The sequence below is a fragment of the Oncorhynchus gorbuscha genome, linkage group LG21 (assembly GCF_021184085.1).
Source record: "Oncorhynchus gorbuscha isolate QuinsamMale2020 ecotype Even-year linkage group LG21, OgorEven_v1.0, whole genome shotgun sequence".
Lineage (NCBI taxonomy): Eukaryota > Metazoa > Chordata > Actinopteri > Salmoniformes > Salmonidae > Oncorhynchus > Oncorhynchus gorbuscha.
The window spans coordinates 10,286,688-10,312,957 of NC_060193.1; the positions used below are offsets into that span (position 1 = coordinate 10,286,688).

Genomic DNA, 26,270 nt, shown 5'->3' on the forward strand with positions numbered 1-26,270 from the left:
CTGTCTCTCTCTGTCTGTGTCTCTCTGCCTGTCTCTCTCTGTCTGTGTCTCTCTGCCTGTCTCTCTCTGTCTGTGTCTCTGCCTGTCTCTCTCTGTCTGTGTCTCTCTGCCTGTCTCTCTCTGTCTGTGTCTCTCTGCCTGTCTCTCTCTGTCTGTGTCTCTCTGCCTGTCTCTCTCTGTCTGTGTCTCTCTGCCTGTCTCTCTCTGTCTGTGTCTCTCTGCCTGTCTCTCTCTGTCTGTGTCTCTCTATCTCTGCTCTGTTTTATGGTTGATTCTTTCCAGTCAAATAATTATCTTTTTGCTTTCTAATAATTTGGTTAGCTCTAAATGTGTCCAGGGGCTCTGTGTGGTCTGTTTTTTGTTTTGTTTTTTCTCTCTTTCTCTCCTTCTTTCTCTCTTTCTAGGCCTCGTTCAGCCTTAAGGTTCTGTCAGACCATTGTTGCCCTCTTCTGGAGAAACGGGGAGAAAGAGAGATTCATATACTCTGTCTCTATTCATAACATATAGGCAGTGTTCCACCTAGAGGCTTCATATACTCTGTCTCTATTCATAACATATAGATACATATATATATATATACATACATTTTTGGCCATTGTAGAAGTGCTCAAAAAGTTACTTTTTGTACCCGAATGCCAAAATATTAAAGAGAGAAACTGGAAAATATAAACGGTTGACATTAATATAATTCAAAGCAAACAGGGTTCTCAAACGATTTAATAATTTCTTGACTTTTTTACAAATAAATACAAATTTCATTTTTTTTTAACCAATTGTCTAAAACATTTGAATAATATTGTAGCTTAGACCCTATTTGACATCAACTGTCACGACATGCTCTTGAATAAAGGGTGTCTCATGATGAATAACGCAGCGTTATGACACTACATGCTCTTGAATAAAGGGTGTCTCATGATGAATAACGCAGCGTTATGACACGACATGCTCTTGAATAAAGGGTGTCTGATGAATAACGCAGCGTTATGACACGACATGCTCTTGAATAAAGGGTGTCTCGTGATGAATAACGCAGCGTTATGACACTACATGCTCTTGAATAAAGGGTGTCTCATGATGAATAACGCAGCGTTATGACACGACATGCTCTTGAATAAAGGGTGTCTCATGATGAATAACGCAGCTTCATATGATGCTAAATCACATTTCTGTACTTTGAAAGGTACAGTTCTTGAAAACTTGATTACTGACAAGCAAAACATTTTGGGACTATGTCAACAAAGGACTAATAATGACTAAAAACAGCTGTGTGTGTGTATGTGTGTATATAAAATATATATGTGTGTATATGTATGTAAAATATATATCTATGTGTGTATGTGTGTGTATGTGTGTGTAATATATATATATATATTTTTTTTTTACATTTATTTATTTAATATATATATATATATATATATATATTTATTTATTATTTTTATTTATTTTTACATTTTAACATTGTATTTATTCTATGGATGGATGGATGGATGGATGGCAGGTAGCTTAGTGGTTAAAATGTTGGTTAAAACGTTGTGCCAGTAACTGAAAGGTTGCGAGATGGAATCCCAGAGCTGACAAGGTATAAATGTGTCATTCTGCCCCTGAACAAGGCAGTTCACCCACTGTTCCCCGGTAGACCGACATTGTAAATAACAATTTGTTTTGACTTGTGTAGTTAAATAACTGTAAATGTTAAATATATATATGTTTATTAAGTGCCTTGTGTGTAGAATGTACATGCAACAACAAATGAAAAAGCTGTAAAACCACGTGTTTATTTTTGTCCTCTGATGGATGGCTTCTTAACAAAGAGTATTTCTCAAGCAAGAATTTTGCAGGGAAAAAAAACACAATACTAGCTGTTATTGGCGGACAGTTTTCTAACTCTTTCTGATTGGTCTGTTAACTCATTTATTGCATGGTGATGTCACCAGGCAGGCCAAAACAGGATGACATTTCAGGTGGTCTTTTCAAACAGCTCTTACACTAAAAGAACATTATCATAATTTTCACAATTTCACAGTATTATTCCTACCTCATAGGGTGTAAATGTTAAACACAGGAAAATCTGCACTGGGCCTTTAAAACAAAGGGGATGCTGTCAAAAAGGCATTGAATTTCAATGGAATCAGAATGTCACTTAGACTCCATTTGACTTCAATTAATCGCACAGTGAAATTTGCCTATAGTGATTTAAGTGGAAGTTAGGATTCACTATAGAAAGATGAGTCTCTGGATTGTGAAAGAGTTGGAGGGAGAGAGATGGAGGGAGGGAGAGAGATGGAGGGAGGGAGAGAGATGGAGGGAGGGAGAGAGATGGAGGGAGGGAGAGAGATGGAGGAAGGGAGAGAGATGGAGGGAGGGAGAGAGATGGAGGGAGGGAGAGCGATGGAGGGAGGGAGAGCGATGGAGGGAGGGAGAGCGATGGAGGGAGGGAGAGAGATGGAGGGAGGGAGAGAGATGGAGGGAGGGAGAGAGATGGAGGGAGGGAGGGATGGAGGGGAGAGAGATGGAGGGAGGGAGGGAGAGAGATGGAGGGAGGGAGGGAGGGAGGGAGGGAGGGAGGGAGGGAGGGGAGAGAGATGGAGGGAGGGAGAGAGATGGAGCGAGATGGAGGGAGGGAGAGAGATGGAGCGAGATGGAGGGAGGGAGCGAGATGGAGCGAGGTGGAGGGAGGGAGGGAGAGAGATGGAGGGAGGGAGAGAGATGGAGGGAGAGATGGATGGAGGGAGAGATGGATGGAGGGAGAGAGCGAGATGGAGGGAGAGAGCGGGAGAGAGGGAGATGGAGGGAGAGAGGGAGTTGGAGAAGGGGAGAGAGAGATGGAGAAGGGGAGAGAGAGATGGAGAAGGGGAGAGAGAGATGGAGAAGGGGAGAGAGAGATGGAGAAGGGGAGAGAGCGGGAGAGAGATGGAGGGAGGGAGAGCTGGAGGGAGAGAGCTGGAGGGAGAGAGCTGGAGGGAGGGAGAGAGAGCTGGAGGGAGGGAGGGAGAGATGGATGGAGGGAGAGATGTATGGAGGGAGAGATGTATGGAGGGAGAGAGCGAGATGGAGGGAGAGAGCGAGATGGAGGGAGAGAGCGAGATGGAGGGAGAGAGCGAGATGGAGGGAGAGAGCGAGATGGAGGGAGAGAGCGAGATGGAGGGAGAGAGCGAGATGGAGGGAGATGGAGGGAGAGAGCGGGAGAGAGCGGGAGAGAGCGAGATGGAGAAGGGGAGAGCGAGATGGAGAAGGGGAGAGCGAGATGGAGAAGGGGAGAGCGAGATGGAGAAGGAGAGAGCGAGATGGAGGGAGAGAGCGAGATGGAGGGAGAGAGCGGGAGAGAGGGAGAGAGCGAGATGGAGGGAGAGAGGGAGTTGGAGAAGGGGAGAGAGAGATGGAGAAGGGGAGAGAGAGATGGAGAAGGGGAGAGAGAGATGGAGAAGGGGAGAGAGAGATGGAGAAGGGGAGAGAGAGATGGAGGGGGAGAGAGCGGGAGAGAGATGGAGGGAGGGAGAGCTGGAGGGAGAGAGCTGGAGGGAGAGAGCTGGAGGGAGAGAGCTGGAGGGAGAGAGCTGGAGGGAGGGAGAGAGAGCTGGAGGGAGGGAGAGAGAGCTGGAGGGAGGGAGGGAGAGATGGATGGAGGGAGAGAGCGAGATGGAGGGAGAGAGCGAGATGGAGGGAGAGAGCGAGATGGAGGGAGAGAGCGAGATGGAGGGAGAGAGCGAGATGGAGGGAGAGAGCGAGATGGAGGGAGAGAGCGAGATGGAGGGAGAGAGCGGGAGAGAGGGAGAGAGCGGGAGAGAGCGGGAGAGAGCGAGATGGAGAAGGGGAGAGCGAGATGGAGAAGGGGAGAGCGAGATGGAGAAGGGGAGAGCGAGATGGAGAAGGAGAGAGCGAGATGGAGGGAGAGAGCGAGATGGAGGGAGAGAGCGGGAGAGAGGGAGAGAGCGAGATGGAGGGAGAGAGGGAGTTGGAGAAGGGGAGAGAGAGATGGAGAAGGGGAGAGAGAGATGGAGAAGGGGAGAGAGAGATGGAGAAGGGGAGAGAGAGATGGAGAAGGGGAGAGAGAGATGGAGAAGGGGAGAGAGAGATGGAGGGGGAGAGAGCGGGAGAGAGATGGAGGGAGGGAGAGCTGGAGGGAGAGAGCTGGAGGGAGAGAGCTGGAGGGAGAGAGCTGGAGGGAGAGAGCTGGAGGGAGAGAGCTGGAGCTGGAGGGAGGGAGAGAGAGCTGGAGGGAGGGAGAGAGAGCTGGAGGGAGGGAGAGAGAGCTGGAGGGAGGGAGAGAGCGAGATGGAGGGAGAGAGCGAGATGGAGGGAGAGAGCGAGATGGAGGGAGAGAGCGAGATGGAGGGAGAGAGCGAGATGGAGGGAGAGAGCGAGATGGAGGGAGAGAGCGAGATGGAGGGAGAGAGCGAGATGGAGGGGAGAGCGAGATGGAGAAGGGGAGAGCGAGATGGAGAAGGGGAGAGAGAGATGGAGAGGGGGAGAGAGCGAGATGGAGAGAGAGATGTAGAAGGGGAGGGAGAGAGCGAGATGGAGGGAGAGAGCGAGAAGGGGAGGGAGAGAGATGGAGAAGGGGAGGGAGAGGGCGAGATGGAGGGAGAGAGATGGAGAAGGGGAGGGAGAGAGATGGAGAAGGGGAGGGAGAGAGATGGAGGGAGAGAGAGAGAGAGATGGAGAAGGGGAGGGAGAGAGATGGAGAAGGGGAGGGAGAGAGATGGAGAAGGGGAGAGAGAGAGATGGAGGGAGAGAGCTGGTTGGAGGGAGAGAGCTGGTTGGAGGGAGAGAGCGAGATGGAGGGAGAGAGCGAGATGGAGGGAGAGAGCGAGATGGAGGGAGAGAGCGAGATGGAGAAGGGGAGGGAGATGGATGGAGGGAGAGAGAGATGGAGGGAGAGAGCGAGATGGAGAAGGGGAGGGAGATGGATGGAGGGAGAGAGAGATGGAGGGAGAGAGAGATGGAGAAGGGGAGGGAGATGGAGGGAGAGAGAGAGATGGAGAAGGGGAGGGAGAGAGATGGAGGGAGAGAGAGATGGAGAAGATGAGGGAGAGGGATGGAGAAGATGAGGGAGAGGGATGGAGAAGGGGAGGGAGAGAGATGGAGGGAGAGAGATGGGGAGGGGGAGGGAGAGAGAGATGGAGAAGGGGAGGGGAGGGAGAGAGATGGAGAAGGGGAGGGAGATGGAGGGAGAGAGAGAGATGGAGAAGGGGAGAGAGAGAGATGGAGAAGGGGAGGGAGAGAGATGGAGGGAGAGAGAGAGATGGAGGGAGAGATGGAGAAGGATGGGGAAGATGAGGGAGAGGGATGGAGAAGGGGAGGGAGAGAGATGGAGGGAGAGAGAGAGATGGAGGGAGAGAGAAGGAGAAGGGGATGGAGGGAGAGAGATGAAGGGGAGGGAGATAGATGGAGGGGAGAGAGAAGGAGAGGAAGGGAGAGATGGAGATAGATGGAGAGGGAGGGCGAGAGATGGAGTGGGAGGGCGAGAGATGGAGAGGGAGGGCGAGAGATGGAGAGGGAGGGAGAGAGATGGAGAGGGAGGGAGAGAGATGGAGAGGGAGGGAGAGAGATGGAGGGAGGGAGAGAGATGGAGGGGGAGAGGGCGAGAGAGAGATGAGAGGTGAATTTCCACAGGGAAAGAAACAATGACGGGAACGATTGAGAGACATTATGTTTTAAACAGCTTATTACACGTACATACGCGCCCACACTCACACACCATACACCACACACACACACCATACACCACACACACACACCATACACCACACACACACACCATGCACCACACACACACACACACCATACACCACACACACACACCATACACCACACACACACACACACCACACACACACACCATACACCACACACACACACCACACACACACCATACACCACACACACACACCACACACACACACCACACACACACACCATACACCACACACACACCATACACCACACACACACACACACACACACACACCATACACACCATACACCACACACACACCATACACCACACACACACACACACACACACACCATACACCACACACACACACACACCATACACCACACACACACACCATACACCAAACACACACACACCATACACCACACACACACCATACACCACACACACACCATACACCACACACACACACCATACACCACACACACACACCATACACCACACACACACACCATACACCACACACACACACCATACACCACACACACACCATACACCACACACACACACCATACACCACACACACACACCATACACCACACACACACACCATACACCACACACACACCATACACCATACACACACACCATACACCACACACACACACCATACACCACACACACACACACACCATACACCACACACACACCACACACACACCATACACACACACACCATACACCACACACCACACCATACACCACACACACACACACCATACACCACACACACACACACACCATACACCACACACACACACCATACACCACACACACACACACCATACACCACACACATACACCATACACTACACACATACACCACACACACACACCACACACACACACCATACACCACACACACACACCATACACCACACACACACCACACACACGTATACACACCACACACACACACACCATACACCATACACCACACACACACACCATACACCACACACACACACCATACACCACACACACACACCATATACCACACACACACACCATACACCACACACACACACCATACACCACACACACACACCATACACCACACACACACACCATACACCACACACACACACCATGCACCACACACACACACACACCATACACCACACACACACACCATACACCACACACACACACCATACACCACACACACACACCATACACCACACACACACACACCACACACACACCATACACCACACACACACACCACACACACACACCATACACCACACACACACACACATACACCATACACCACACACACACACACACACACACCACACACACCATACACCACACACACACACACACACACCATACACACACACACACACACACACACCATACACCACACACACACACCATACACCACACACACACACACACCATACACCACACACACACCATACACCACACACACACACCATACACCACACACACACACCATACACCACACACACACACCATACACCACACACACACACCATACACCATACACACACACCATACACCACACACACACACACCATACACCACACACACACCACACACACACCATACACACACACACCATACACCACACACCACACCATACACCACACACACACACACCATACACCACACACACACACACCATACACCACACACACACACCATACACCACACACACACACACCATACACCACACACATACACCATACACTACACACATACACCACACACACACACCACACACACACACCATACACCACACACACACACCATACACCACACACACACCACACACACGTATACACACCACACACACACACACCATACACCATACACCACACACACACACCATACACCACACACACACACCATACACCACACACACACACCATATACCACACACACACACCATACACCACACACACACACCATACACCACACACACACACCATATACCACACACACACACCATACACCACACACACACACCATACACCACACACACACACCATACACCACACACACACACCATACACCACACACACACACCATGCACCACACACACACACACACCATACACCACACACACACACCATACACCACACACACACACCATACACCACACACACACACCACACACACACCATACACCACACACACACACCACACACACACACCACACACACACACCATACACCACACACACACACACCATACACCACACACACACACACACACACACACCACACACACCATACACCACACACACACACACACACCATACACCACACACACACACACACACCATACACCACACACACACACACACACCATACACCACACACACACACCATACACCACACACACACACACACCATACACCACACACACACCATACACCACACACACACCATACACCACACACACACACCATACACCACACACACACACCATACACCACACACACACACCATACACCACACACCATACACCACACACACACCATACACCACACACACCATACACCACACACACACACCATACACCACACACACACACCATACACCACACACACACCATACACCATACACACACACCATACACCACACACACACACCATACACCACACACACACACACACCATACACCACACACACACCATACACACACACACCATACACCACACACCACACCATACACCACACACACACACACCATACACCACACACACACACACCATACACCACACACACCATACACCACACACACACACCATACACCACACACACACACACTACACACATACACCACACACACACACCACACACACACACACACACCATACACCACACACACACCACACACACGTATACACACCACACACACACACACCATACACCATACACCACACACACACCATACACCACACACACACACCATACACCACACACACACACCATATACCACACACACACACCATACACTACACACACACACCATACACCACACACACACACCATACACCACACACACACACCATACACCACACACACACACCATGCACCACACACACACACACACCATACACCACACACACACACCACACACACACACCATACACCACACACACACACACAACATACACCACACACACACCATACACCACACACACACCATACACCACACACACACACACCATACACCACACACACACCATACACCACACACACACACCATACACCACACATACACCACACACACACACCATACACCACACACACACACCATACACCACACACACACACCATACACCACACACACACACCATACACCACACACACACCATACACCATACACACACACCATACACCACACACACACACCATACACCACACACACACACACCATACACCACACACACACCACACACACACCATACACACACACCATACACACACACACCATACACCACACACCACACACACACCATACACCACACACACACACACCATACACCACACACACACACCATACACCACACACACACACCATACACCACACACACACACACCATACACTACACACACACACCACACACACACACCACACACCACACACACACACCATACACCACACACACACACCATACACCACACACACACCATACACCACACACACACCACACACACGTATACACACCACACACACACACACCATACACCATACACCACACACACCATACACCATACACCACACACACACACCACACACACACACCATATACCACACACTCACCATACACCACACACACACACCATACACCACAGACACACACCATACACCACACACACACACACACCATACACCACACACACACCATACACCACACACACACACACACACCATACACCACACACACATACACACCATACACCACACACACGTATACACACCATACCACACACACACACACCATACACCACACACACACACCATACACCACACACACACACCATACACCATACACCACACACACACCATACACCACACACACACACACACCATACACCACACACACACCATACACCACACACACACCACACACACACCACACACACACCATACATCACACACACACCATACATCACACACACACCATACATCACACACACACCATACATCAGACACACACCATACACCACGCACACACCATACACCACGCACACACCATACACCACGCACACACCATACACCACGCACACACCATACACCATACACCACACACACACACCATACACAACACACACACACCATACACAACACACACACACGTATACACACCATACACCACACACACGTATACACACCATACACCACACACACGTATACACACCATACACCACACACACGTATACACACCATATACCATACACCACACACACACCATACACCACACACACACACACCATACACCACACACACACCATACACCATACACCACACACACACACCATACACCACACACATACACCACACACATACACCACACACATACACCACACACATACACACACACACACACCATACACCACACACACCATACACCACACACACACCATACACCACACACACACACACACACACACCATACACTATACACCACACACACACACCATACACCATACACCACACACACACACCATACACCACACACACACACCACACACACACCACACACACACACCATACACACACACACCATACACCACACACCACACACATGTATACACACACCATACACCACACACACGTACACACACACCATATACCACACACACGTACACACACACCACACACCATATACCACACACACGTACACACACACCACACACCATATACCACACACACGTACACACACACCATACACCACACACACGTACACACACACACAAAGTGGAACTGGGCTGGCACACATCCTATTCTGTATGAGACCTGTCGTCACTGGTGGATCAGACACAACAGTGATGTCATCACCAGGATGAGGCTGTCTGAGTGTTCCTGCTCAACCAGTCTAACAGGGGCAACCAGTTCTATTTTAAGCTCGGGTCTCCCCTCCCACCTGAATAAACACCTGGGGTGTGTGTGTGTGTGTGACACAGAGAGTGAAAGGGGGAGGGTAGAGAGACGGACAGACAGACGGACAGAGAGAGAGGCAGACAGATCTGCATGTCTTCCTGGAAAAGGTGTGTCCTCTTACACACCTGAGGGGGCGTGGCTTAAGATCAGGCCCTGAGCGAAAGAGGAAGTATGTAGAAACAGTTTAGATCAACACAGAGAAGGTATACGTAACGTTGGGCTGTTCACTTACCAGAGGGAGAAAGCTGGGATTAATGGAAACTGGACAAGAGAAAAGGGAGAGACGTTTGATGGAGAACCTCATTGTCTTTCTTAGGATTGAGAGAGAGTGACAGAGAGAGGGTGAGAAAGTGGCAGAGCGAGAGAGAGAAAGTGGCAGAGTGAGAGAGAGAAAGTGGCAGAGAGAGAGAGAGAAAGTGGCAGAGCGAGAGAGAGAAAGTGGCAGAGCGAGAGAGAGAAAGTGGCAGAGAGAGAGAGAGAAAGTGGCAGAGTGAGAGAGAGAAAGTGGCAGAGTGAGAGAGAGAAAGTGGCAGAGTGAGAGAGAGAAAGTGGCAGAGTGAGAGAGAGAAAGTGGCAGAGTGAGAGAAAGTGGCAGAGTGAGAGAGAGAAAGTGGCAGAGTGAGAGAGAGAAAGTGGCAGAGAGAGAGAGAGAAAGTGGCAGAGTGAGAGAGAGAAAGTGGCAGAGTGAGAGAGAGAAAGTGGCAGAGTGAGAGAGAGAAAGTGGCAGAGTGAGAGAGAGAAAGTGGCAGAGCGAGAGAAAGTGGCAGAGTGAGAGAGAGAAAGTGGCAGAGTGAGAGAGAGAAAGTGGCAGAGCGAGAGAGAGAAAGTGACAGAGTGAGAGAGAGAAAGTGGCAGAGTGAGAGAGAGAAAGTGGCAGAGTGAGAGAGAGAAAGTGGCAGAGTGAGAGAGAGAAAGTGGCAGAGTGAGAGAGAGAAAGTGGCAGAGTGAGAGAGAGAAAGTGGCAGAGTGAGAGAGAGAAAGTGGCAGAGTGAGAGAGAGACAGAGACAGAGAGCCAGCCATCATGCCAAGGTTCTGTCCTGCTGGTGTGTGTTGTCTGTCCCCCCAGCTGTTCCTCTCTGAGGGGGGAGGACAGGGGGGTGATCAACAACTCGGCCACTCAGACAAACTGGAGACCAGCTACACTGAGAAATCACAGCGCTACCACACACAGGTCTGTGTGTGTGTGTGTGTGTGTGTGTGTGTGTGTGTGTGTGTGTGTGTGTGTGTGTGTGTGTGTGTGTGTGTGTGTGTGTGTGTGTGTGTGTGTGTGTGTGTGTGTGTGTGTGTGTGTGTGTGTGTGTGTGTGTGTGTGTGTGTGTGTGTGTGAGTAAGTTAAACCTCAACATAGCAATGGCATAACTCTGTTTCACTTAATACATTTTTTTTAATCTATAAGGTGCTATGAATGTTTATTGGTTGACATTGTGTATTTACAGTGTGGTGTCGTTGAATCTCTCTCCTGCTGATAACATATAGCATAGAAACCAACATGTTGTCGTTTGTCAGCGTGATTGGCTGAGGCAGGTGTTCCATGGTGCTGTTATCTATGACCTCACAGCTCAGGTGATTTAGTAGGGGAACCTTGACCCTCATCCCTTTCTCTCTCCCTTTATCTCAACACAGTATTTCTGTCCTCTTTTTCACAAGGTATCAGCATTTCTTTATTGTCATGTCCTCCCTCTCTCTCCCTCTACTCCCTCCCTCTCTCTCTCTCTCTCCCCCTCTCTTCCCCCCCTCTCTCTCTCTCTCTCTCTCTCTCTCTCTCTCTCTCTCTCTCTCTCTCTCTCTCTCTCTCTCTCTCTCTCTTTCTCTCTCTCTCTCTCTCTCTCTCTCTCTCTCTCTCTCTCTCTCTCTCTCTCTCTCTCTCTCTCTCTCTCTCTCTCTCTCTCTCTCTCTCTCGATCTTTCTCTCTTTCTCTCTCTCGATCTTTCTCTCTTTCTCTCTTCCTTGATTGTTATAACTCTGCCTGGGTTTTCCTGGGGTCACAGATGTATACATGACTGTAAGTGGCTTTGGATGAAAGCATCTGCTAAATGGCATACAGTATATTGTTGTTATCTACTAGATATCTCTATAGCTGTACACACACAGGATGAGTTTTAATATACTCTGTCTCTCTTTGTCTGCGCACACTTAGATTAGATTGTTTGTGCCGTGATGGGGCAGTGAATTAGATTTACCGTTGTCCCAGAGGTGATTCTCTCTCGTTACTCTCACTCCTCATCACTGTTCCAGAGAGAGAGAGAGACAGGAAGGAGGGGGAAGGGAAAGAGGCAATAAAGAGAGAGCGAGAGAGAGAGAGTGAGACCAGACCAATGGAGAGAAAAGGAAGAGGTGGAAAGGGGGAAGTGTTCTGTTTTGTGCCTCACCTCTCCTGACCTAAGAGGATGTTCTGTTTTGTGCCTCACCTCACCTCACCTCTCATTACCTAAGAGGGAGTGTTTTGTTTGCTGAGTGCCTCACTTCACCTCTCTTTCTGACCTAAGAGGAAGTGTTCTGTTTTGTGCCTCACCTCACCTCTCCTTCTGACCTAAGAGGAAGTGTTCTGTTTTGTGCCTCACCTCACCTCTCCTTCTGACCTAAGAGGATGTTCTGTTTTGTGCCTCACCTCACCTCTCCTGACCTAAGAGGATGTTCTGTTTTGTGCCTCACCTCACCTCTCATTACCTAAGAGGAAGTGTTTTGTTTGCTGAGTGCCTCACTTCACCTCTCTTTCTGACCTAAGAGGAAGTGTTCTATGCCTCACCTCACCTCTCCTTCTGACCTAAGAGGAAGTGTTCTGTCTCACCTCACCTCTCCTTCTGACCTAAGGGGAAGTGTTTTCTTGCCGAAAGTGCCTCACCTCAAAAACAAGACGAGACATGTTTATCTAGTTTGACTCTTCTGCATTGAGAAAGATTATCACCTCTCTGGATTTAGACAGAGAGAGGAGAGGAAGAGAGGAGTGTGGCAGGAGAGGAAGAGAGGAGTGTGGCAGGAGAGGAAGAGAGGAGTGTGGCAGGAGAGGAAGAGAGGAGTGTGGCAGGAGAGGAAGAGGAGTGTGGCAGGAGAGGAAGAGGAGTGTGGCAGGAGAGGAAGAGGAGTGTGGCAGGAGAGGAAGAGGAGTGTGGCAGGAGAGGAAGAGGAGTGTGGCAGGAGAGGAAGAGAGGAGTGTGGCAGGAGAGGAAGAGAGGAGTGTGGCAGGAGAGGAAGAGAGGAGTGTGGCAGGAGAGGAAGAGAGGAGTGTGGCAGGAGAGGAAGAGAGGAGTGTGGCAGGAGAGGAAGAGAGGAGTGTGGCAGGAGAGGAAGAGAGGAGTGTGGCAGGAGAGGAAGAGAGGAGTGTGGCAGGAGAGGAAGAGAGGAGTGTGGCAGGAGAGGAAGAGAGGAGTGTGGAAGGAGAGGAAGAGAGGAGTGTGGCAAGAGAGGAGTGTGGAAGGAGAGGAGTGTGGCAAGAGAGGAGTGTGGCAGGAGAGGAAGAGAGGAGTGTGGCAGGAGAGGTAGAGAGGAGTGTGGCAAGAGAGGAAGAGAGGAGTGTGGAAGGAGAGGAAGAGAGGAGTGTGGCAGGAGAGGAAGAGAGGAGTGTGGCAGGAGAGGAAGAGAGGAGTGTGGCAGGAGAGGACGAGAGGAGTGTGGCAGGAGAGGACGAGAGGAGTGTGGCAGGAGAGGACGAGAGGAGTGTGGCAGGAGAGGACGAGAGGAGTGTGGCAGGAGAGGACGAGAGGAGTGTGGCAGGAGAGGAAGAGAGGAGTGTGGAAGGAGAGGAAGAGAGGAGTGTGGCAAGAGAGGAGTGTGGAAGGAGAGGAAGAGAGGAGTGTGGAAGGAGAGGAAGAGAGGAGTGTGGAAGGAGAGGAAGAGAGGAGTGTGGAAGGAGAGGAAGAGAGGAGTGTGGCAAGAGAGGAGTGTGGAAGGAGAGGAAGAGAGGAGTGTGGCAGGAGAGGAAGAGAGGAGTGTGGCAGGAGAGGAAGAGAGGAGTGTGGCAGGAGAGGAAGAGAGGAGTGTGGCAGGAGAGGAAGAGAGGAGTGTGGAAGGAGAGGAAGAGAGGAGTGTGGAAGGAGAGGAAGAGAGGAGTGTGGAAGGAGAGGAAGAGAGGAGTGTGGCAGGAGAGGAAGAGAGGAGTGTGGCAGGAGAGGAAGATAATTATACTTCATGTTGAGTGAGAGGGAGAGGGAGAGGGAGAGTGAATGTGTCGTGTCATCATTGCAAGTGCGGCAGCTAGCCATGCATTGAGACACTACCTAGCTCTGAGTCATAATGACGGCAATCCGTGTGTTTGTGTGTGTCTGCTATGCAAAGGGGGCCAGGTTCAACTGGCAAGTGCTTTTTATGAGTGAGAGGATGAGCGTATACAGTTGAAGTCGGAAATTTACATACACTTAGGTTGGAGTCATTAAAACTAGTTTACATACACTTAGGTTGGAGCCATTAAAACTAGTTTACATACACTTAGGTTGGAGCCATTAAAACTAGTTTACATACACTTATGTTGGAGTCATTAAAACTAGTTTACATACACTTAGGTTGGAGTCATTAAAACTAGTTTACATACACTTAGGTTGGAGTCATTAAAACTAGTTTACATACACTTATGTTGGAGTCATTAAAACTAGTTTACATACACTTAGGTTGGAGTCATTAAAACTAGTTAAGACAGGGAATTTTTACTAGGATTAAAAGGTCAGGAATTGAGAAACATTTAATAAACTCTGTTTATTTGGCTAAGGTGTATTTAAACTTCCGACTTCAAGTGTGTGTGTGTGTGTGTCTGACGTACCTACCCTTTGTACCCAGCAGAGTCTCTCAGTACCCAGCTTTGAACACACACACGTACGCACATACAACCACTGAAGGTGTGAGCAGCGCTGTGAAACATATGGGTCCATTTTCACCTTGTGCACCAGGGAAGACACACACACAGACACACACACACACACAGACACACACACACACACACACACACACACACACACACACACACACACACACACACACACACACACACACACACACACACACACACACACACACACACACACACACACAGTTGCGCTGCCAACGCTGTCAGTTTGTGTGTATTCAGCATTAGTGATTCCCACCAGTCTGTGTGTCTCGTTTCCCTCTGTCCAGATTTAAGGGTTGCGTTGACACACAGGGCAGAATGTCACTTCCTGTTCTGCCTTCTGTATCTTTAAGGGTTGCGTTGACACACAGGGCAGAATGTCACTTCCTGTTCTGCCTTCTGTATCTTTAAGGGTTGCGTTGACACACAGGGCAGAATGTCACTTCCTGTTCTGCCTTCTGTATCTTTAAGGGTTGCGTTGACACACAGGGCAGAATGTCACTTCCTGTTCTGCCTTCTGTATCTTTATATTCTCTCTCTCTTGCTCTTGGTGGACTGTCGTGACTTGACTTTAACATTTAATCTGAAGACTGGTATTTATCTAATTAACTGACTATGTTTAATTGTTCCCCGATTACATTAATCATGTAACCATTAACTCATTAGGATTTGGGGGCACCATCTCCTGAATTAAACTCTATAAGATCTTTACCTATCACATCTATAAATAGTCAACTTATTAATCATAACCTCGTATCATATCACCATTCTGTACAGTCGTAACCTGAGCCTTACTTATGATTCGGTACTACACAATTTTTTTATTGTTTATTCACGAAGTAATTAAATGAACGCGGGATGAACACACTGCACCGGTTAATGACTGGAGACTGAGAACAGATCCCAAACGGAATGGCTGCTTGTTAAAGAAGAGATGGAGAGAGAGGGACAGACACCTACCATTACCATGTTCAGAAAATACTCTTACCTACAGTAACCTTATACTTTGCACACGAACCGCCGCCCACTTTAACCAAGAAATCATTCATGTATTTACGTGAAATGGCTGGGTTCTCTCTGATTACAGGGCAGCTTTTGTTTAAGGTTGTTGGGCCTTTTCGCAGCACGCTTTGTAAGGCTCTGATTGGTCCAAAATGGTTCCAACAAGTCTACTATTGTTGTTATTGTTCTTCGTAGTTGTTCCGGTATCCGGTGACTTGTCATGTAGTCCTGAACACAACTACAGAGTTGATGTTACTTCCATTCGTCTCTTGAAGATGCTTCTTTGAAGACAGGCTAGCCAGCCTTCTCGACGGTTTCCCAGTGGGGTGAGGAGAGTAGCATAATACGATGGTTTGAGCTGAGTAACAGGATGATCCAACTTAAATTTGCTTCGAAGATACTTTAAGTAGAACAGCCAATCAACCGTACCAGTGATTGTCCTGAAGGTGAGTTTATCGTCTCTACCTCGTGTTGAGATTCAAAGTTGAAACCATTTTAAATGTGTAGCTACAGAAATCATATGGCAGGCAAAAACCTCAGAAAAAATCCAACCAGGAAGTGGGAAATCTTAGGTTTGTAGTTTTTCAACACTTTGCCTATCTAAGATAGTGTAAATTTGGTCCGAGTGCACTTCGTACGGCTTCCACCAGATGTCAACAGTTTTTAGAACCTTGTTTGAGGCTTCTACTGTGAAGGGGGAGAGAATGAGAGCTGTTTCAACCAGAGGTCTGGCAGAGTGCCATGAGCTCAGTCTCGTGCGCCCGTGAGAGCTGCGTTCCATTGCATTTCTAAAGACAAACAAATTCTCCGGTTGAAACATTATTGTAGATTTATGTTAAAAACATCATAAAGATTCTATACATCATTTGACATGTTTCTACTAACTGTAACAAAACTTTTTGACTTTTTTTTCCCGTCTGGACCCAGTGCTCGCGCCTCATGAATTTGGATTTGTGAACTAAACGTGCGAACAAAAAGGAGGTATTTGGACATAAATTATGGACTTTATCGAACAAAACAAACATTTATTATGGAACTGGGATTCCTGGGAGTGCATTCCGATGAAGATCATCAAAGGTAAGTGAATATTTATAATACTATTTCTGACTTCTGTTGACTCCACAACGTGGCGGGTACCTGTATGGCTTGTTTTTGTGTCTGAGCGCCGTACTCAGATTATTGCATGGTTTGCTTTTTCCGTAAAGTCTTTTTGAAATCTGACACAGCGGTTGCATTAAGGAGAAGTGGATCTATAATTCCATGTATAACACATTTTCATCAACATTTGTGATGAGTATTTCTGTAAATTGATGTGGCTCTCTGCAAAATCACCGGATGTTTTGGAAGCAAAACATTACTGAACAACGCGCCAATGTAAACTGAGATTTTTTTATGTAAATGTGAACTTTATCGAACAAAACATAATTTATTGTGTAACATGAAGTTCTATGAGTGTCATCTGATGAGGATCATCAAAGGATAGTGATTAATTTGATCTCGATTTCTTCTTTTTGTGACTCCTCTCTTTGGCTGGAAAAATGGCTGTTTTTCTGTGACTAGTTGCTGACCTAACACAATAGTTTGGTGTGCTTTCGTTGTAAAGTATTTTTGAAATCGGACACTGTGGTGGGATTAACAACAAGTTTATCTTTAAAATGGTGTAAAATGCTTGTATGTTTGAGGAATTTTAATTTTGTGAATTTGGCGCCCTGCACTTCCGCTGGCTGTTGTCATGTCGATCCCGTTAGCAGGATTTCAGACGTAAGAAGTTAACAAATCACATCCCTCTCTTAGCAAATCACATCCTTCTCTTCCATAGTGTGGATCCTCCAGCTCTGTAGTTTGCTGACTTTCCAAGTTACAGCATTTCCTTTAGAACATTTTTAATGACATCACAAAATAGCAAACAAAATTACATTCGTGTTCTACAGACCTCGGCCCATTCCCCACGTTCTACGTTCAAAATATTGTTCCAGTATTCACTTTTGAACGTGTTGACTTTCAGCGGTTAAAAAGGTCTGTTGAGGCAAACAACGTTCCTTTAGAGAATGTTGAGAGCACAGACTTGTGTCTTCCCCCTTGATTTACAACAGCACGTGAGTTCTTAATCCCCGCTAGTTCGTTCTTTCCCCCCTCTACGGGTGAAAGGGGGTCTGATTTAAGTTAGTCTTTGCAAACCTATTCTGACCTATTTCGATCCTCGTGGTCAGTCATGACAGTCCCTCTCTGGTGGGTTCAATCTTGGAAGGATTCTGCAAGTCGCAGAATTATTGCACTTTTTGTAAGAGAATGACCACGGGATGTCTTGGTTGTGGATCGTCCTGACAGGACATACTCTCTTTTTAAGGCAGCACATACCAGAACTAACCTGTACTAACTGGTAATACCCTATTTCAATGTTATCTCACATGTTCTTAGACAAAGATAAAAATCGCAAACACATCAATCTGTCCTGTAATAGGAGGTTATATAGATTTCTGGAAGTGGTGTTGTCATATCAACAGAGGAGAGCAGGGCATCATGTACCCATATAAATATCTTGTTGGAGCTAAATGTAACTAAATTAAATTAGTTGAATAGTTGCCACATGTTTCCTGATTTATACAGTATCTTCTATGACATAATCTCACCCCCACACACACCCTCTCTCGCTAACACGCAAGCATGCACCTCCACCCCCACACACACCCTCCGAGCCCTAACTCAACCCTCTCTATCTCTCTCTCTCTCTCTTCTCTCCATAGAAAAGTGTGAAGGAGGGGATTCTATTGAAACAGACGAGCTCATTCCAGAGATGGAAAAGGAGGTTCTTCAAATTGAGAGGAAGGACACTTTACTATGCCAAAGACTCAAAGGTGACCCTTACTTTATTATGCCAAAGACTCAAAGGTGACCCATACTTTACTATGCCAAAGACTCAAAGGTGACCCATACTTTACTATGCCAAAGACTCAAAGGTGACCCATACTTTACTATGCCAAAGACTCAAAGGTGACCCATACTTTACTATGCCAAAGACTCAAAGGTGACCCACTTTACTTTACTATGCCAAAGACTCAAAGGTGACCCATACTTTACTATGCCAAAGACTCAAAGGTGACCCATACTTTACTATGCCAAAGACTCAAATGTGACCCATATTTTACTATGCCAAAGACTCAAAGGTGACCCATACTTTACTATGCCAAAGACTCAAAGGTGACCCATACTTTACTATGCCAAAGACTCAAAGGTGACCCATACTTTACTATGCCAAAGACTCAAAGGTGACCCATACTTTACTATGCCAAAGACTCAAAGGTGACCCATATTTTACTATGCCAAAGACTCAAAGGTGACCCATACTTTACTATGCCAAAGACTCAAAGGTGACCCATATTTTACTATGCCAAAGACTCAAAGGTGACCCATATTTTACATACTTTACTATGCCAAAGACTCAAACGTGACCCATACTATGCCAAAGACTCAAAGGTGACCCATACTTTACTATGCCAAAGACTCAAAGGTGACCCATACTTTACTATGCCAAAGACTCAAAGGTGACCCATACTTTACTATGCCAAAGACTCAAAGGTGACCCATACTTTACTATGCCAAAGACTCAAAGGTGACCCATACTTTACTATGCCAAAGACTCAAAGGTGACCCATACTTTACTATGCCAAAGACTCAAAGGTGACCCATACTTTACTATGCCAAAGACTCAAAGGTGACCCATATTTTACTATGCCAAAGACTCAAAGGTGACCCATACTTTACTATGCCAAAGACTCAAAGGTGACCCATACTTTACTATGCCAAAGACTCAAAGGTGACCCATACTTTACTATGCCAAAGACTCAAAGGTGACCCATACTTTACTATGCCAAAGACTCAAAGGTGACCCATACTTTTGAAGGAGGTTTTTACTTGTAAATGGCTGTGATATGTGGTTGTTTTTACCTTAATTGAATTCCCTGACTAAGTTGCTCTGGATAAGTGTCTGCTCAATGGCTGAAATGTAAATGTGTTTGTATTACTTCCCTCTTCATTACATTGGCTTCGATGTGAACTTTTTATTACAAAATAAAAAATATAAAAAATAAATATTACAAAAATTAACTTTATTTTTTATTTTTTCCAAGTCTCTGATATTTGACGAGGTGGACCTATCAGACGCCAGCGTGGCCGAGACCAGCACCAAGAACATCAACAACAGCTTTACGGTAACCATGACGACACACTACTTCCTCTACCGTAACCAAGACCACAGCTGCACTGCGAATATGATACTCTCTCCATTCTTGTATATTCTGCTAATCTATACTCTCTCTCTCAATTCAATTAAATGCAAGGGGCTTTATTGACATGGGAAACATATGTTTACATTGCCAAAGCAAGTGAAATAGATAATAAACAAAAGTGGAATTAAAAGTGAACAGTAAACATTACACTCACAGAAGTTCCAGAAGAATAAAGACATTTCAAATATCATATTATGTCTCTATACAGTGTTGTAACAATGTATAAAAGGGAAAATAACTAAACATAAATATGGGTTGTATTTACAATGGTGTTTGTTCTTCACTGGTTGACCTTTTCTTGTGGCAACAACAAATCTTGCTGCTGTGACGGCACACTGTGGAATTACGCCCAGTAGATATGGGAGTTTATCAAAATTGGCTTTGTTTTAGATTTCTTTGTGGATCTGTGTAATCTGAGGGAAATATATGGTCTCTAATATGGTCATACATTTGGCAGGAGGTTAGGAAGTGCAGCTCAGTTTCCACCTCATTTTGTGGGCAGTGAGCACATAGCCTGTCTTGAGAGCCATGTCTGCCTTCGGCGGCCTTTCTCAATAGCAAGGCTATGCTCACTGAGTCTGTACATAGTCAAAGCTTTCCTTAATTTGTCAGTCACAGTGGTCAGTGATTCTGCTTCTGTTTATTCTCTGTTTAGGGCCAAATAGCATTCTAGTTTGCTCTGTTTTTTTGTGAAATATTTCCTGTGTGTCAAGTAATTATCTTTTTGTTTTCTCATGATTTGATTGGGTCTAATTGTGCTGCTGTCCTGGGCTCTGTGGGGTCTGTTTGTGTTTGTGAACAGAGCCCCAGGACCAGCATGCTTAGGGGACTCTTCTCCAGGTTCATCTGTAGGTGAATGCTTTGTTATGGAAGGTTTGGGAATCGCTTCCTTTTAGGTGGTGGTCTCTTTTCTGGGTTTTGATACTTAGCGGGAATCTGCCTAATTCTGCTCTGCATGCATTATTTGGTGTTGTACGAGGAGGATATTATAGCAGAATTCTGAATGCAGTCTCAGTTTGGCCTTTGTCCCATTTTGTGAGTTCTTGGTTGGTGAGCGAACACCAGACCTCACAACCATAAAGGGCAATAGGTTCTATATCTGATTCAAGTATTTTTAGCCAGATCCTAATTGGTATGTCAAATTTTATTTTCCTTTTTATGGCATAGAATGCCCTTCTTGCCTTGTCTCTCAGATCGTTCACAGCTTTGTGGAAGTTAACTGTGGCGCTGATGTTTAGGTCGAGGTATGTATAGTTTTTTGTGTGCTCTAGAGCAACGGTGTCTAGATGGAATTAGTATTTGTGGTCCTGGCAACTGGACCTTTTTTGGAACACCATTATTTTTTGTCTTACTGAGATTTACTGTCAGGGCCCAGGTCTGTCAGGGCCCAGGTCTGTCAGGGCCCATGGTCTGTCAGGGCCCAGGTCTGTCAGGGCCCATGGTCTGACAGAATCCGTGCAGAAGATCTAGGTGCTGCTTGTAGGCCGTCCTTGGTTGGGGACAGAAGCACCAGATCATCAGCAAACAGTAGACATTTGACTTCAGATTCTAGAAGGGTGAGGCCAGGTGCTGCAGACTGTTCTAGTGCCCTTTGCCTTTGTTTTGGTTTGTTTGTTTGTCAATTAGGGTGTGCAGGGTGAATACGTGGTCTGCCGTAGAGTCATTTGGTAAAAAGACAATTCAACATTTGCTCAGTACATTGTTTTCACTGAGGAAATGTAGTCTGCTGTTAATGATAATGCAGAGGATTTTCCCAAGGTTGCTGTTGACACATATCCCACGGTAGTTATTCACTCTCAATTCAATTCAATTCAAGGGGCTTTATAACTCTCTTCTGTGACTCTCTTCTTTAAAAAAAAAAAACTATTTTTGTCTCTCTCTCTCTCTTCCCAGGTGATCACTCCGTTCAGGAAGCTGATGCTGTGTGCAGAGAGCAGGAAGGAGATGGAGGATTGGATTGGTGCTCTGAAGTCTGTACAGAAATGGGAGACTTACGAGGTAAACTTGTCTAACCTCCATCCTCTCTATCCCTCCATCCTCTCTATCCCTCCATCCTCTATCCTCTATCCCTCCACCCTCCATCCTCTCTATCCATCCATCCTCTATCCCTCCACCCTCCATCCTCTCTATCCCTCCATCCTCTATCCTCTATCCCTCCACCCTCCATCCTCTCTATCCCTCCATCCTCTATCCTCTATCCCTCCACCCTCCATCCTCTCTATCCCTCCATCCTCTCTATCCCTCCATCCTCTCTATCCCTCCACCCTCCATCCTCTCTATCCCTCCACCCTCCATCCTCTCTATCCCTCCACCCTCCATCCTCTCTATCCATCCATCCTCTATCCCTCCACCCTCCATCCTCTCTATCCCTCTATCCTCTATCCCTCCACCCTCCATCCTCTCTATCCCTCCATCCTCTATCCTCTATCCCTCCATCCTCTCTATCCCTCCACCCTCCATCCTCTCTATCCCTCCACCCTCCATCCTCTCTATCCCTCCACCCTCCATCCTCTCTATCCCTCCATCCTCTCTATCCCTCCACCCTCCATCCTCTCTATCCCTCCACCCTCCATCCTCTCTATCCCTCCACCCTCCATCCTCTCTATCCCTCCACCCTCCATCCTCTCTATCCACCCTCCATCCTCTCTATCCCTCCACCCTCCATCCTCTCTATCCCTCCACCCTCCATCCTCTCTATCCCTCCACCCTCCATCCTCTCTATCCCTCCACCCTCCATCCTCTCTATCCCTCCACCCTCCATCCTCTCTATCCCTCCGTCCCTCCATCCTCTCTATCCCTCTGTCCCTCCTCCCCTCATCCCTCTGTCCCTCCTCCCCTCATCCCTCTGTCCCTCCTCCCCTCTATCTCCTCTGTCCCTCCTCCCCTCATCCCTCTGTCCCTCCTCCCCTCTATCCCCTCGTCCCTCCTCCCCTCTATCCCCTCATCCCTCCTCCCCTCTATCCCCTCATCCCTCTGTCCCTCCTCCCCTCATCCCTCTGTCCCTCCTCCCCTCTATCCCCTCTGTCCCTCCTCCCCTCATCCCTCTGTCCCTCCTCTCCTCTATCCCTCATCCCTCTGTCCCTCCCTCTATCCCTCCTCCCTCCCTCTATCCCCTCTGTCCCTCCTCCCCTCTATCCCCTCTGGCCCTCCTCCCCTCTATCCCTCATCCCTCTGTCCCTCCTCCCCTCTATCCCCTCATCCCTCTGTCCCTCCTCCCCTCTATCCCATCTGTCCCTCCTCCCCTCTATCCCCTCTGTCCCTCCTCCCCTCTATCCCCTCTGTCCCTCCTCCCCTCTATCCCCCATCCCTCTGTCCCTCTATCCCTCCATCTCTCAACCCTCCATCCTCTATCCCTCCTCTCCTCTATCCCTCATCCCTCTGTCCCTCCTCCCCTCTATCCCCTCTGTCCCTCCTCCCCTCTATCCCCTCTGTCCCTCCTCCCCTCTATCCCCCATATCTCAGTCCCTCTATCCCTCCATCTCTCCTCTATCCCCCATCCCTCTGTCCCTCCTCCCCTCTATCCTCCATCTCTCAGTCCCTCTATCCCTCCATCTCTCCTCTATCCCCCATCCCTCTGTCCCTCCTCCCCTCTATCCCTCCATCTCTCTACCCTCCATCCTCTATCCCTCTATGCCTCCATCCTCTCCATCCCTCCATCCTCTATCCCTCCTCCCCTCTATCCCCCATCCCTCTGTCCCTCCTCCCCTCTATCCCTCCATCTCTCTACCCCTCATCCTCTATCCCTCTATGCCTCCGTCCTCTCCATCCCTCCATCCTCTCTATCTCTCCAGCCTTTTATCTCTCTTCCCCTCCATCCTCTCTATTCCTCCCTCCATCCTCTCTATCCCTCCATCCTCTCTATCTCTCCAGCCTTTTATCTCTCTTCCCCTCCATCCTCTCTATTCCTCCCTCCATCCTCTCTATCCCTCCATCCTCTCTATCTCTCCAGCCTTTTATCTCTCTTCCCCTCCATCCTCTCTATCTCTCCAGCCTTTTATCTCTCTTCCCCTCCATCCTCTCTATTCCTCCCTCCATCCTCTCTATCCCTCCATCTTCTCTATCCCTCCATCCTCTCTATCCCTCCATCTTCTCTATCCCTCTATCCTCGCCATCCTTTCATTGATTCTCTCTGTTCACCTGTTGGCCTCCCATCCTTCTAAAAGGATCTTTAGGTATGATATTTATTTAACATTGGTGGTAACAATGTATTTTCCGGGGCCTCCCGAGCGGCTCAGGGGTCTAGGCACTCCATCGCAGTGTTAGCTGTGCAACTATAGATCCTGGTTCGCAGCCCGGCTGTGACCGGGAGAGCCATGGGGCGGCGCACAATTGGCCCAGAGTCGCCAGAGTTAGTGGAGGGTTTGGCTGGCAGGGATTTCCTTGTCCCATGGTGCACTAGTAACTCCTGTGGTGGGCCGGGTATAGTGCACGCTGACACGGTCGCCAGGTGCACGGTGTTTCCCCCGGAACATTGGTGTGGCTAGCTTCCGGGTTAAGCGTGCATTGTGTCAAGAAGCAGTGTTTCGGTTGACGCAGGGCTCTGGACCTTTGCCTCTCCTGAGCGTACGGGAGTTGCAGCGATGAGACAAGACTGTAACTACCAATTGGATACCATGGTGGGACAAGACTGTAACTACCAATTGGATACCATGGTGGGACAAGACTGTAACTACCAATTGGATACCATGGTGGGACAAGACTGTAACTACCAATTGGATACCATGGTGGGACAAGACTGTAACTACCAATTGGATACCATGGTGGGACAAGACTGTAACTACCAATTGGATACCATGGTGGGACAAGACTGTAACTACCAATTGGATACCATGGTGGGACAAGACTGTAACTACCAATTGGATACCATGGTGGGACAAGACTGGGGAGAAAAAGGGGTAAAACAATTACATTAAAAAACAATGTATTATTGTCTGAGGACACTAAAGTATCTCTCTCTCTCTCTCTGTCTCTCTCTCTATCTCTCTCTCTCTGTCTCTCTCTCTCTCTCTCTCTCTCTTTCTCTCTCTCTCTATTCCTCTGTTTTCCCTTCCCCATCTCTCTCTCTCTCTCTAGACCAGTCTATTTAATATGGAACATTTCTCTGGGATGCATAACTGGTATGCCTGTTCCCACGCAAGACCCACCTTCTGTAACGTCTGCAGAGAGGCCCTCTCTGGAGTCACCTCACACGGACTGTCCTGTGAAGGTACACACCCCCTCCCCCACACACGCGACTTTACGTTCACAGACGCAATGGATCAAGTTAAAGCTCCACTTGATGTT

At 47.9% G+C, this 26,270-nt stretch overlaps 1 protein-coding gene across 8 annotated transcripts in view; it reads left to right on the plus strand.

The window, feature by feature from the left end:
* Window positions 1-26,270, plus strand: part of LOC124008531 (diacylglycerol kinase eta-like) — a 110,108-nt gene that overhangs the window by 37,202 nt on the left and 46,636 nt on the right. For 4 of the 8 annotated variants that reach the window (XM_046319866.1, XM_046319867.1, XM_046319868.1 and 1 more), the window contains exons 2-5: window positions 19,446-19,556; window positions 20,829-20,909; window positions 22,881-22,985; window positions 26,061-26,193. In XM_046319866.1, coding sequence (XP_046175822.1) covers window positions 19,446-19,556; window positions 20,829-20,909; window positions 22,881-22,985; window positions 26,061-26,193 — 430 coding nt within the window. Of the gene's footprint in view, window positions 1-11,070; window positions 11,225-11,774; window positions 12,055-12,314; window positions 12,447-19,445; window positions 19,557-20,564; window positions 20,584-20,828; window positions 20,910-22,880; window positions 22,986-26,060; window positions 26,194-26,270 lie in introns of those variants that run through there. The other 4 variants (XM_046319872.1, XM_046319871.1, XM_046319873.1 and 1 more) reach the window with 4 other exon arrangements.